Source organism: Oxyura jamaicensis, chromosome 18 (genome assembly GCF_011077185.1).
Source record: "Oxyura jamaicensis isolate SHBP4307 breed ruddy duck chromosome 18, BPBGC_Ojam_1.0, whole genome shotgun sequence".
NCBI classification, from domain to species: Eukaryota; Metazoa; Chordata; class Aves; order Anseriformes; family Anatidae; genus Oxyura; species Oxyura jamaicensis.
Window position 1 is genome coordinate 12,100,479 of NC_048910.1, and position 14,155 is coordinate 12,114,633.

At 43.2% G+C, this 14,155-nt stretch overlaps 1 protein-coding gene across 2 annotated transcripts in view; it reads right to left on the reverse strand.

Annotated features, from left to right (window-relative positions):
* The window catches only part of RPTOR (regulatory associated protein of MTOR complex 1), a 138,737-nt gene that overhangs the window by 92,308 nt on the left and 32,274 nt on the right, over nt 1-14,155 (reverse strand). For both annotated transcript variants that reach the window (XM_035342512.1, XM_035342511.1), the window contains exons 4-6: nt 12,286-12,444; nt 6,692-6,838; nt 92-267 (exon numbers count right to left, since the gene is read on the reverse strand). In XM_035342512.1, coding sequence (XP_035198403.1) covers nt 92-267; nt 6,692-6,838; nt 12,286-12,444 — 482 coding nt within the window. The remainder of the gene's footprint in view (nt 1-91; nt 268-6,691; nt 6,839-12,285; nt 12,445-14,155) is intronic.

The following is a 14,155-nucleotide window of genomic DNA, read 5'->3' on the forward strand; positions in this document are numbered from 1 at the left end:
AAGCATTTGGCTTTAAAAAAAAAATCTATCATTTCAACAGACAAAATACACAAATTATGCACTTGCCTTCAATAATGGGGAAGATACTTACCATCTCAGAGCAATTTTGATTGGCGTGGTAAGGCATGATGTGAAAAGGTCGGCTGGCAGATCGGGGATCATAGGTAGCAATTCATTAGCTTCACATGCCGCCAGCTGAATGCAGTTTTTCATGGATGGAGGCAAAGGCATTTGAGCAAGTGGATGGTTTGGGTTAATTGCAGCCACCTAGACAGACCAAAGAAATCACTTGGTGAATTTGGTCATTCCGGAAAGCAAATTTCTGTACCATTTCAAAAATGAGCAGTGAAGAGCTATCAAAGTCCAATATTTGGGATTCAGAGAAAAACATCAATAATCTTTCCCACACCTTTCTGAAATGGGTGAACAAAACAAGCAATCCAGCCTCCTAATTTTGATTTGCGGTACTCAAGGATTCTTAAATGAATAGGGCAAAGAAACTTTAACACCTGCAGGACCTTTGCTGCCCTTTCATTTGGGATCTAGAAAACAAAGAGCTATCACAGCTCAAAAAGAGCTGTGTTGTGTTACAGTAGCTCACAAAGAGCTATGTTGTGTTACAGTAGATTCCTTTCAAAGACCAACAATTCAGGTTTTGTGCCAACCTAGTAAGGTGATACAGTTGACTAATAAACTCACTCTTTACCACCCTCACACATTCCGTCATCAAAGCACATACATACATTACATCTTCAAAATTCAGTCTTGAGGAAATTACTTTGGTGTCTCACCCGGGTTGATAGGGAACAGAACGCCTGTGTTACAGACCCAGAGCCTGGCACCATCGTAAACCTCTTGTCTAGCAAAACACCCTAGTAAGCTACGGAGAAGTTTCAGCTGATACTTCACAAGTTCTGCAATTGGTTTTTCTGATTCTTTAAATATTCTTTTTTTCCATCCTAATCCCAGAGGGAGCACTGACACACTTCGGCTTTCTCAAACTGCCCGGATTAGCTAAGACCCATCCTTGCTCCTAGCTGAGCTGCAGGGCTTTCAGCGAGGATTGGTGCCACCGCTTCGGTGGAAACGAAGCTATGCTCAAGTCATCACTTTTCCTCTAGTGATATTTACTGCACTTCTCAGTAAAACTGAATCTGTACACTAATAACTAAAAAAGATAATTACAATAATGAAAAGATCTTTTATTTGAAGAGAGGCATGACAGACTGTGAGAAAAAGCATGAGCTCTTTATCGATGCATAAATATAAAGCAGTCAGCCTGCTCAGTTATAGCTATTAACTCCTTAAAGAAAGACTTGCTCTCTGGACATCCTCATAAGCGGGCTCTGTAGGTGGGAAGTACATTTACACGAATTTCCGGCGTTCTGAGTAGCGTGAAGCCCTGCAGACTTGACACGTGTCATGCTCTGGTAGTGCCCCTGTTCTGATGCAGAAGTAGCTCATGCTCCAAGGTGGGCTCAACTCGTGGCTTCTACACAGAAAGACAAACTAAGGAGCTGAGACACATGCGACGTAAATGTTTGCCCATTAGGAGATGAACTATGGACAAGCAGAAAGTGAACATACAATACCAGCTAGCAACTACAGACCGACAGATTTCTAGGGATAATGATGTTGCGAAACAGCCTTTTACAAAGTAAGCGTGAAAGAAAAGAGAGGGCAAAGCCCAGTGGGAACCTTTATTTTTGCATCCTTAGAACATCTACCAAAGTCAAATTTTCCAGATTGCTCAGTTCCCTAAAAAAGGTAGCTCTTCATCAGGGCGAGCCATGGAATAAGTAGATGGGTAAAGAAGGTTAGAAACAAATTGCTTAAAAACAAAATACACTAACTCACAACTGCAAGAACAGTAAATGAACTATGGGAAGCTCCCGTATGTGAAATGTTATTGAAATTAATATGTATTTAGCTACAATCTTTAGTTGTTTTTTCATATGTCAACAGTTTCTAGAAGAAATCAGACGTAGATATTTCTATGACAGTTGTCATAGAACTGACAACTGTCAGCAGAATCGCCATCTCAAACCAAGGAGAGGCATACTTTCCTGGGAACGATTTGTGAGTAAAGATTTGTGTGTCCTTACTACCAACAAAGTACTTATTGCGTTGCTTGCTGTTAGTTCAGGGCAACTGACAAGCCACAGCCTTTAAGACAAAATAGAAGTGGTAATACTCATTTATCAGTTACAGTGAAACGTGGAAATCATTCCTGTAAGCTGGTAGTAGCTCATTTGTTCTGAAAACAAATTAAAGCTGCCCAAGGTAAGGAGCACTTAGTTCTGCTATCTGCAGGTGCTCTGCCACAAGGAGAGCTAATGAATTTGCAGGTATTACTGCCGGCAACTAACAGAAGGGGAAACAATACAGATATTGTAAACCACTGTTGCTGAAAACATCTATGTAAATATAGTTACTCTGAGAAGCAAACACTTGATTAAAAAAAATGTGGTTTTGAATTAGCAGGCATGTTTAAGTTAACCTTGGGAGAAACTCTGACCCAGCACAGACACGTGCTGCTGTTACCTGCTAGCTTCCCACAGCTGCTGCGAGCATCCTCCCCCCTGCAGAAGATTTTGATGCAACTCAGAAGGGATGTTCCTCTCCCAGCAGATGGTGGATTAGAAGAATTCTCCCCCCAGACATGATGCTAATGCCAGATAACAATCCGCAGTATTGTTGTTAAGCTAATTTTTTGAGAATTAATTTTGACGATAGAAAAATAAAATCTGTGAGCTCCTCAGCTCCGATCCGGACTGCTTAGTCAGACACGCAGGGGACAAAGAGCAGGCGCTCCCACCGTGAAACTGAGCTCCCCCTCAGCTCAGCGCAGAACAAGTTGGAATGTGGCTATGAGCTACGCTGTCAGAAAATTCACACAACAAAGCTGAAAACCAAAAAGTTGCATTTCTTACAGCAGAGCACACATCCAGGAGACATTTTCACTTTCGTTTCTGTGCATCTCAAACGTGGCCTTTTGACTACAGACCTTTTCTGGAAGGAACAACTCTGAGTCGGAGCAAACACAATGTCACAATTACACAGAAAATTAATCAGAAATAACCAGCCTGCTGTTTTACCGTCGCTAGCACAGCACACTTCAGACGCCTGCTTAATTTTCCAGAATTACGCTGTGTTTATAGACACAGAATCATCAGGGCTAGCTAATGAGATGATTAAAAGCACCCACTGCCTTCTCTGCCCTTACAGGTTACAAGCAGAGTTCCAAGGCAGATATATGCACAGAGTTTTCTACACAGGCTTCTGCCAGCCTTGTAGATAGCATTTCCCTGCCGTTTTCTTATGGTCAGTCCCTGCGAGGCAGCCTCTGCTCCCTCTTTCGCCACCAGCACTCCCGCTGGCTGCACTGCTGCTGTGCTGGGTGGTGCTAAACAGGACACGGATCAGGAAAGCAACAGCAGGAACTCCAGTTTTGGACAGCTGGGGTCAGTTTCCAGCTGTGAAAAATGTCTTTTGGAAAAGGAAAATAATAGCTCTCTGTTAGAAATCTTAGGACAACACCCCACTGCCCCCCAAAAAGGGCAGGACCAACTGGAAAAATTAATTTTTAAACTAATGTATCCCACTTCTTACTACGCCACCACATCCACATCATGTGGCCAATGTATCAATGTATCTTATTTGCAAAATACATACTTTTGTTTAGCTAGAATTCAACCAAGACCGTAACTTAACTGCCCACACAGCTGGAAATTAAAACAAAACACAGATATTTCTGTGACACAGCCAAGTCTCACACAGTCCTGGGAGGCCGCCAGTCCCTATATAAACGGCATTTAACTTGAAATTTGGCAACACTGTGACATATTGTGAATGGTAGGGACTGGTAGACTTTATTAGCTTAATTGCTGACATCTAATTACACGTTATGCAGCTCTAATCAAGTGACAAAATTGCCTCCACATACACACATTCCCATCCCACCAGAAAACAGTTGTATCCGTACGGGTTTTGGTATCCTCTGGCCTCTGAGCTCCATCTTCGGCCCTTCACCCTCACCTCCCTCGAAGTAGCCTTGCTGAAGACAAAACATATTGACAGTCGCAATGTGCCCACCGGGATGAGACACGACAGATTCCTGCCTCCGGTACACGAAGTCACCACCGTCATCCTGCTGGAGACTGCTTTCTGCCTGCGCAGCTCTCCGCTCGCACAGATCAGCAATATCTTCATTTTAACAAAAGGCTTTTTATTATTATTATTTTCTTATTTTTATTATTTACTATTCAAGTGCTATTTTGGAGGCCTCTCTCTACAGAAGACGAGGTACCACGCAGTGCTACAACATTATCTTTTCTCAGGTATCTCCGAGAAGCGTTAACTGCTCTCCCATCACTCACAACTTATTTCTTTTTGTGCTTCCTCTCTTTGAAGCCTGGACAAGATTTAGGTTTCACATTAAGAGGGAATACTAGCCTTTATATTCCATGAACAATGAAAGCTAGCTATAACGGGGTTGTAAGCACACCTGTAAGTACGCTGTAATTAATTTTTACAGTTCTGGTGGAACTATATGATCTGACGGTGCCTGGCCCGTGCTCTGTGCCAGCCAGAAAAGGGACGCATGACAAATAAGCAAACACCCGTGGCTGGATCTGAGCCTGGTACATGAAGATCACATACCAGACCTAACTGATCATGTATATGTTAACTGCAACACCGCAAGATAAACACTTCTCCCTCCCGTAAGCTTATCCTTCAATGAATTTGTACACACAGCCACACCTTCCCCCTGCCTTCGCTCTAACAGATTAGGAAAACAGCAAGCTCCTCTAATCTCCTTTCAGTAAGATGGGCTAACAATTATCTTGATCACCCTAGCAGCCCCTCTGAGTACCACTTGCAGCTTTACTCCACTTGTCATGAATTCGGCCAGTGCAATCATTTGCAGCATTCCAATTCATCGCCATCCACGTTTTGTATGACTCTGCAAGCACTCTTCCATCTCTGTTACCAAGTCTTCTACTTTCCATTAATAAAAAGCTCTTATCTCGGTGAGTTTTCAGTAGCTAATGAAGTCTAAAGACACAGAATGGAAAGTTGACATACGATCTGAAAGTATTTTCATAATCAAATTAACCTCTAGTTTTAATTTATGTTGCAAAGAGAATAAGCACTAGAACAGTTTCCCTATGTAACCTCACATGTTTTGACAAAATAAGAAAACTGAGCAAATAAAATGTATTATTTTTGTTGGACTAAAGACTGACATTACTCCTTGGGCTCATCCTCACTGCAACCAGCTGCCCTTGTACCTGGTTTGTTTGACTTACAGAGGGGAGCTTTTCCTGCACAAGCTTCACCTGAGCAATTTATCTGCCAGGCAGCAGCCACCAGCAGCCACCTGCAGCCTTCCTTCCAGAACAGCTGCTGTCCTTCTAGAGTCCAGCCAGAGCCAAGGAGAAAAAGAAACTCATACCAAAAGCAGGGAAAGGGAGGGTAAAGGTTTTTAACGTGCTTAGGCATAGAATGAGAAAACAAAAGAAAAATCCAAAAGGGCTTAATTTTACAAAGAGAAGAGAAAGACTGCAACAAATATTGGAATGAAAGTTGTGGGCTGATAGAAAATCTTGAAAAAGGAGAACAGAATATGAGCACCAGACATTTTCTTTGACCTTAAAGGACTGTAACTTCCAACAGGCATCTGTTACCCATACTATCGATCCGTGCACAGCAGTTTCATGTTCTTCATAGACTGCAGGAAGATTCTTAGCTTTACAACGTACAGTAAAGTCACTGACTGAGAAGAGAAGGACTGATGAAAAGACCTACACATCTCAGCCTACTAGGCTGGTCTCTGGAAAAGTATTTCTACTTGCCAAAAAGTCACCACAAAAGCATCTTCAAAAACTGGAATTTAGAATGAAAGGAACTAGAGCCAGGGACATTAGTAACTGCTTGAAGGTCACACTCGCGACAGCCAGTTGCCTCATTAATTAATATTTCTTCCTTTAAGTCTTTTTTTTTTTTTTTTTTTTTAATTCAATGTCTTAGAACTACAAGAGCATTAAAAGTTAACCTTTAAAATATGTGCTTTCTCCAGGCCAGAGCTAGCAGGAGTATCTGGCACTGGAGAATCTTGCCATCCCCCAGGTTGCTGCACAATGAATCCTGACTTCTTACCCTCCTCTCTGCGTTTCAGATTTACTTCAATAAATTTATAAGTAATTACATTTAAAATTAAAGGCACCTTTCCATTAGAAACACATTCAGCTTATGAATTGTTTGATACTGAAACCACCAGTGACAACCCCTCTGTGCATCAGGTTTATCTAATTTGGTTTGTACATTTGTACATTTCACTCCACAGCACAAAACACCAAGTGCATCCAAATACAATACCCAGATACGAGACTTCTGCATCTAAAACAAAAATGTTTAGTTCACCTCAGCGTTCATCGCAGCAGAGAAGGCCATCAGGGCACAAATTCATTCTATTAACATTACAATATTCTATTAACATTACATTCAAACTTTAATAAGATAGCAAACCAAACCAGAAAGAGTGGAGTTGCAAAATTATTTCCAAATTCAACATGGCTTTCAACATGGTTTGAAACGTATTTTTTCAGCTGCATATAGCAAAACAAGCTTAAACCTAACCCTAAGCACAAACAGAAAGAAAAACCCCTGCAATAGACTGTGATCTCACCTCCAGCTCTTGCTCCCTCTGTAGTGCAAATTGTTTGAATGACTTGACGATAAGGCCAGCATTAGAGCAATCGTAGACAAAAATGGAAGGACTGCCCATCCAAGTCTGCAGGTCATAGATGGACAGAGGAATATACTGAGTGTAATTCTGTAAGAAGGAAAAAAAAACACTGGAGTTACATGGAGGCAGAGAAGCAACAGCACTTGCATTGGTTAGATAATAAAATACATACGATGAAAACCATGGAATAAAACCTTGATTGAACACAGGGCGTATTGATCAAGAAAAAATACCAGTCAGCGCCTACTAATAAGGACTATGAATCCAATTCCAATACAAAATACACATCGTATTTCATGGAGGTATTGTTTGAAATGCTAAAAACTTTAAAAGAAAATCCTAAAACTCACAGAGTGCTTTGATACGCGCAACCAATTCCAACCAATATTTAATGGTCCAGTTTTATCTCAAATTTCTGCAACACTGATAAAGGATGTTAACCAGATGTCTTCAATTTAACGCAGAACATCTTAAACTGAATGCTCCATCAATAAATCAAGACTGATAATTAAGACTACGTAGCCCATGAGCAGCTGCCCCATCTTACTTTAATGAGATGCTTCATGATTTTATTACAGCCCTTAACTTCTCCGCAACTTTCAGAATTATCCAATAAAACTAAAACCAACAAAGCCAGCCTTCAGCACGGTGAGTTGCCAACAATTCAGATTCTGTAAATAATTAGTATTTTGTTCCTTCTCTTCCACTTCAACCCAACCAAATAATTGGAGGCAACAGCTTCTTATCTAAAAAGAGGATCAAAAATCAGGCCTAGCTGTAAGGGGCACACCCCAAACTCTGTGGCAGAACTGAAAACACAAACTAAAGGATTTTTCTGCCATTTGAGCCCGTGAATAGTCACAGCCAAACGTACAGGGGCTGACTGCATAATCCTCCTTATCTGCAGCCAGAGGGCAACCTGCTCATGTTCATACAGCACTGAACTGCCCGAAACCAAGAGGAAAAGCTGCGATGTTACTATTAACATCAGCAGGATGATGGATGGGACCAGAACTCCCATTTAAATTCAAGAGACTTAAAATAGCTGTAATAAAACCAGTAAACTTTTACAAAAATCAAATTTTCAAGGACACATTGGCGTATATAGACAGAAGTGCTCTTAAACACTATGTTAGATAAGGTCGGAAATACTAAGTCACTTCAAAATACGGTTTTGCCCATATAGAAAAGTTTGCGTTGTTTCACTAAAATTAACAGGAAAAAATCATTGTAAAAGTTTTAAGGAGTTAGGAGCTCTGCAGATTGTTACAGGAAAGGAAGATGCATACACCTCGCATTGCCACGGACCATTTCTAAGGACAACCCTGCTTTTAAGCCCATTCCAATCACACTAAGTTGCATATCAAAAACCTGCTCTGCCATACCGAACTGTTCAGGTTTTACGGACACACATTGTTTTAACTTTAAATTTACTGAGATATTTCAAACCTGCAGAATTTTATTCTCCAAGTTTGCTGTGGGGGTCCCATACAACTTACCAAATTTGCTAATGATATATAAATTAGGGAGTCTGAAGAAAAAAAGGAGTGATAAAAGAAATATTTTTCTAGCATGGTTGCTCGAAGTCATCTTTTGATGCCTGTTCTTGCTTCTGCCATGCTGGGGCTGTGAGTACCAAAAACGTGTTTGTAAGTTTTGTCCTCAGCATCGCCTTGGATTTTTTTTTAAGCAAAAGTTTCTGCTCTGTTAACACAATTGCAGAGAAGTTCCCCAGAACTGCGGGATGAACATGTTTGAAGTGGTTCGTGATTTCTTCTTTTTTTAAAATAAATACATAAATAAATAAAATTGTGGTAGGATTTTGTTAGAAAACAGCAGCAAGCAGAACTACAGAGAACACTGATCCCTATTAACGCAGTAGCACTCACAGTAACCATGACACGTTATGGCGCTGTCCCAGGCTGCCAAAACGCCAGAAAATGCCCAATTAACCCCATCACGAGGACCGCCTCAACCCTTCCTTTGTATGCTGCTAGGGCACTTCTGAACGTGTGTTTCCAGGGGAGAAGGAAGGGCTTGGGAAGAGGAGCAGGCGCCCTGCCTCGCCTTCTGACAGTCTGAGCAGCAAGACGCAGCCAGAGGAGCCCCTCGCTACCGGCTTTTTCTCCAAAACATAGATCAGGTATAAATTCCAACGAAATGAACACAGATGAGTATTAAATTATTTACTTATTACTACCTCCTTCATCTGCCAGGCTAGATTAAACATCAGAAGCACTGGCTTACTTCACAGGCAAGCCTTGGAAGATGAAGGTAACCACAAAGGTATTTATACTACAGAAAGCAAACCTCGGCAAAATCTATAAAAATTGAGTTCAACAAAAACCCGCCTGTAGGAGAGGAGGCAGGTTCGGTTTTTAAAGACCAAGTTAATTTAGCCACTAGATTTTCGAGTGCCCTATGCAAATGGCACCGCACTGCTTCCCCTTTCGCACTCCTTTCCAGAAGCATTTGAACTCAGTTTAACTAAACAAAGGGACTGGGATGGGAAGCCGAAGTGCATCAGACTACATCACGCTTCCTGAAGGTTTTTTGTCTTTTTTAATCTACCTATCAGAATGTACCATGTTTAATCTCTCCTGAATACAGTACTGCCAGGCAAGGAAGGCTTCCTACAGTCCAGAGATCTGCTGCAAATTCAGGGTCTCCTCTGGCAGGGCAAGGAGGCGATCTGCTAATTAATTCTGGGGTGCTGTGCTCCTGGGACACCTCTGACAGCCCATTAGTCCATCTGCCAGGCCCTGTGTCAATTAATTGAATCAGTTACACGAGCAAATATTTTTTCAGACGAGTAGGGAATAAAGCCTATGAGAGAAGCATTCTCCATATATTAACATTTTAAAACATCAGTTCAGCCAGAGAACCAACTGTGCAGGGGCAGAAGCTTAAATTAATTTTAAAATACCAACTCTTGAGAAATTATGGAGAAGATGCTGATGAAGATCTAACACGGTGTGACCTTTCTCCAGCATCTCTGCAAAGTGCTCCTACACCACTGCATCTATTTGCTGTCTCTGACAGACTGCCGGCACATGCTGGGAGCTTTAAATAATCTGTGGTGCCACAGGAAAGATGCTTATGAGCAGCCATGCCCTTCTCCCCCAGCTGCCACAGATGGCCCCAGCCCCAACCTGACTTGCCTGGGGCATTCAGGCAACACCGCGACCCTCACAGCACCGTGAGCTTTACCGGAGCTGGAAGCCTCCAGCCACAGCCTCCAGCAGAAGATGAGGAATAAAACTGCGCGTTGTGGCAGCACAGACAGGATTTCCAAAGGTATCTGGTACGGGAGACAAGGGTGAAATGAGGAACACCAGCACTCAGTTCCTCTGGGCTTCTAGGCTCTCTGATGGGAGCTACGAACAGCACTGCAAAGCTGCTTTCACTCGTTCTTCCCTCGCAGCAAACCAGCATGAAAGAGGATCAGGTCTGCTAAGCCGCACACCCCAGAAACCTCTGGGAGCTGATCCGCGCAGGTCTGCCAGCGGCGCTGCACGCACGCGGGCTGCAGGAGGGCACGGACGGCAGCGCTGGCTGCTGGAAGGCACTGGGAGAAGTCTGTCATGGCCTGCCATCAGCCTGTAACGGCGGCACGCCGATTACTAGGGGGAAAAAAGGAAAGGGAAAAGGAGTTCTACCAACTGAGAGCAAAAGCATATTGAAACGTTTGGACAGGCTCTTGGAGTTTCGTTGCTGCCTTCCATCACTGAAGGAAACCAGACGTTACACCCCCTTCGTCCCACTGCCCCCCGCGTTCCTGCAGCGCCGGCACTAGACCCGGCTGTTGGCCCGACGCCTCCCACCTGCCCCAGTGCCCCGGGCTCTGGGAGCATGAGAAAAACGCTCAGCCCAGCCTCAAGGGGAGGCAGAATCAATCCAATAATTTGTATTTGCTTGCAAATTTTTATTTGTTCCCTAGCTGAGATGATCTCAATGTCCCTTTCAGGTCTGCTTTCCAGCTATTATATCTGAGACTTGAAGTACGTGCATGAGCATTTTAAATCTATGTTTAAAATGTCAGCACAGTCAAATCTCAGCACATCCATTATTTCAGTTCAAGCCAGCTGTAATACTGATCCTCATTTGGCCCTCTGCTGAGACCTGAGACTGAATTCCTCAGCACTGACTTCTAAATGCTGTTGTTTTATTTTTCCTTTATTTCCTTAAATTTAATTCTTTGCTTAAATGAAAAAAGTTCTATTTCTGATATTCTAAAAGTTCTATAAAATAAACAATACTTGGTAACATGCTGCAAAAATTACCAAGTCTCAACCTTACCTGTCCATTTTTATGACAATTAGATTTTTTTCCCCACAGCCTGTAAGATAAATCAGAGACCTCAGCCCCTGATCTCCAGAGGAGTCCACACCACACTCCCCCCAGCTGATACTGCAGGCAAACTGGCAAATACCCAGTAAGCCCGTAATAAAGCATTTGGCACAACACACAACTTCCTTGAGCAGTAATTTCCTCTTCCTCCATGTGTAACACATTCTGCCCGGCGTTCTTACTGGCTTATTTATTACCCACTGGCTATTAAGGAAGAAGAAGGTCACTCCTATTTGTTCTGAAACACCAAATTCAGCTTCAAAATAATCGTTTAGGATGGCGGTCTGAATACTAATCAAGTTTCCAATATAGATGCACCAGAATAAACTGATGCCCTCTTGCACTTTCTCTCCCCTTCCCTTTCAAATTATTATTGAATGCTCATTCAATTAATACACGGGAAGGATGAGAAAAGAAGTTCAATAAGTCCCCAAAATAAAATAGGAGCAAATCTGTGCAAGTCCTCTGTCAGCTGGATGCGCTCTTCAGCTCCGAGCAGTACCTCACAATTTCTTAAGACTCCGTTCTAAATCAGTTACCCTTAATAGGCACTAAATAGCTTAACTAGAGGGAAAGCAAAGTACCTTTACGTCACACCTGGTAGCACCAGAAAGGTGTTGCACGGGTTCGACATGGCTGTACAAACCGTGGCTAAGCAGGAGCAGCAAGAGCCTTTAAAAATGAAATATACCAATTGCATTGTACTTGGAGGCTCCTCAGTACCCTTTGCTTCACAACTACAGCTAGCTGTGTTATTTATGGTCCATGTGCATTATCCCCATGGGGCGGGAACAACGGCTGTTGAGAGGTAGTTGAGATTTGAAGCAAACTTCATTGTACGAACTTGTTATTAAGTGAAGTAAGGCAGCAAAGCCAAGTCCGTCGTGCACCCTCCCTGCTTGCTGCAGGCATGGCAGCAGCGGGGTGCTATGTCTGAAAGCAGAGGAGGCGTGAAAGCAGCTGGCTCTTCAGGGTTCTGCAGGGACCCTTGGGGCACCTGCGAGAGCACCTCTCCTGCCCCGCCGCAGGGCAGGGACAGCCCGTTTGGTCTCTGGGAACTTCAAGAACACGGAGAAAGCTGTCAGGACGGAACCCGATACCTGTGAACACAGTTAAACCTCAAAAATGCAACCGAGCAATCAAAAAGCTCCCGCTGGTTTTAACGCTGCTGCTCAAAGACGCACCTTATTGAAGACCCAGATCTCCCCGTTCACTGTTGGCCTGGGGACGCCGTGTCCGTTGTAGTGGAAAAGGACCCGCTCTTCCTTGGCATTCCGACGCAGAGACGTGCACAGCTTCTTAACTTCATCCACCGTGGGATCAAGGCTCTGCTTGTACCTGGCCTAGTAACAGAAAACACAAGAATCATTTTAAGTGTAAAACCCAAACTATTTAAGATGCGGGTACTTACTCAAGGCAGAAGCATTTATATAAATTGGTAAGCTGGAAAAAAAGCCCACATTTACTGGAAACCTGAATAAACAAAACATGCCTGCTACGTGGTGTGCAGGAATACACACAGAGAGAAACGGCCTCGTGTGAGCGAGTGCACCACAGGCCTGGGGCCCGACCCATTCCCCCAGGGCTAAACACCATGCAGGGTGTTTGGGGAAGGTCCTAACAGCAGCCCCGTGCTCTTCCCAAGCCCCGACTAGCTAGCTTTGCGGCATAAATATATCCCTTTTATAAAAAAGGTAGACACAAAAGAAGGTTGAGCAACATCTCTGCAAATATGTTAAACCTAAGCAGCATTCTGCCATTTCTAGCTGGAGCCAGGGCAGACAAGAGGCTAGAGCTCCTGGCAGGAACCCTGTCGGGGACAGGCACGGGGCCACCGAGCCCACGGCGGAGCGAGGAGCCCAGGCGGTGTTCTGGGCACTGGAGTTTCTCCTTGCCTCCGGCAGTTCGATGCCAACTCTAAGCAGAGCTGAAGGCAAAGAAAGTGAAGCTGCAACGAGGCTCAAGCAGACAACTGAACAAGAACGCAGATGGAAAAGGAAGATGTAAATGAGCTCTGCTTTCCACTCCCTTCACTCTTCACTCGTTGGCAGCGCTGACAGGAACGGCGAATTTCTAAAGCTCCTAATAAAATCTCTACACTTCAGTACCCGCGCCTGGTTTTCCTGTGTACCTGTACACATACTTGCAATTCAGCATAGCACTGACATCTTTAAGTTAACTTCTGAACTATTAGCTGTTAAGAGCAGGCACCGGGTTATTCCAGACTGCGTGCACCCCCACGCTAATGAAGGAGACATACGAATATAATTATTACATTTCATAATCTCACCTCTAATACCTTGTGACAACACTACTGGCAAGATGAAAATGCATCAAAGTTCCAGGAATCTGCTATTCACACAGCTGGGTAAGAAGAGGGCAAAATGATTGAGAGCCCTTGGTAACAGACCCTTGTTTTTTTTATTAAAAAAATGATATTCGGTATTATCACAGCTTGGGCTGGGGACACGACTTGATTGTTCTGAACTACAACAGCTCCACAAGCTTGTAAATCACAGAGCTCTGCTACGTCTGGCGGGGGGGACAACGACACCGTTAAACGAACCCAATACTTCAAAAACATTTTTACTCAACTAAGTTCAAGATGCTTTTGTAGTAAGCTAGTTTGTCATACTCAAAAGTGCATTTTTTTGAAGCAAGGCCAAATAATAAAAAGTCTTTCAACTGTCCTTTGAAAGATAAAAGCCTGTTTCTTCCTCTCTTCTCCAGACATGCAGAGAGAGCCTGAGAATCCAGAATCACAATGGCTTAAAAAAATAAAGCCGACGTATTAAATAAAGAACCAGGTCTAAGAGCAGGACAACTGTCACAAACCTCTCCAAAAACCTGCCATCGAGAGCCTGTCTCTAAACCAAGGTCTCAAAAGTTAACGCTTTTTAAGTTTTCTTCTATGACATGCAAAGGTCAGAAAGTCTAAAATATGATAGTAAAAGAGAATGAATAACTTCATTTCCTATAGAAACGCTTTCCTTATCTGTGCAGCCTGACAAACTGACATCGTGCTGTTCAATTAATATGCGGCATCTCGAGTCA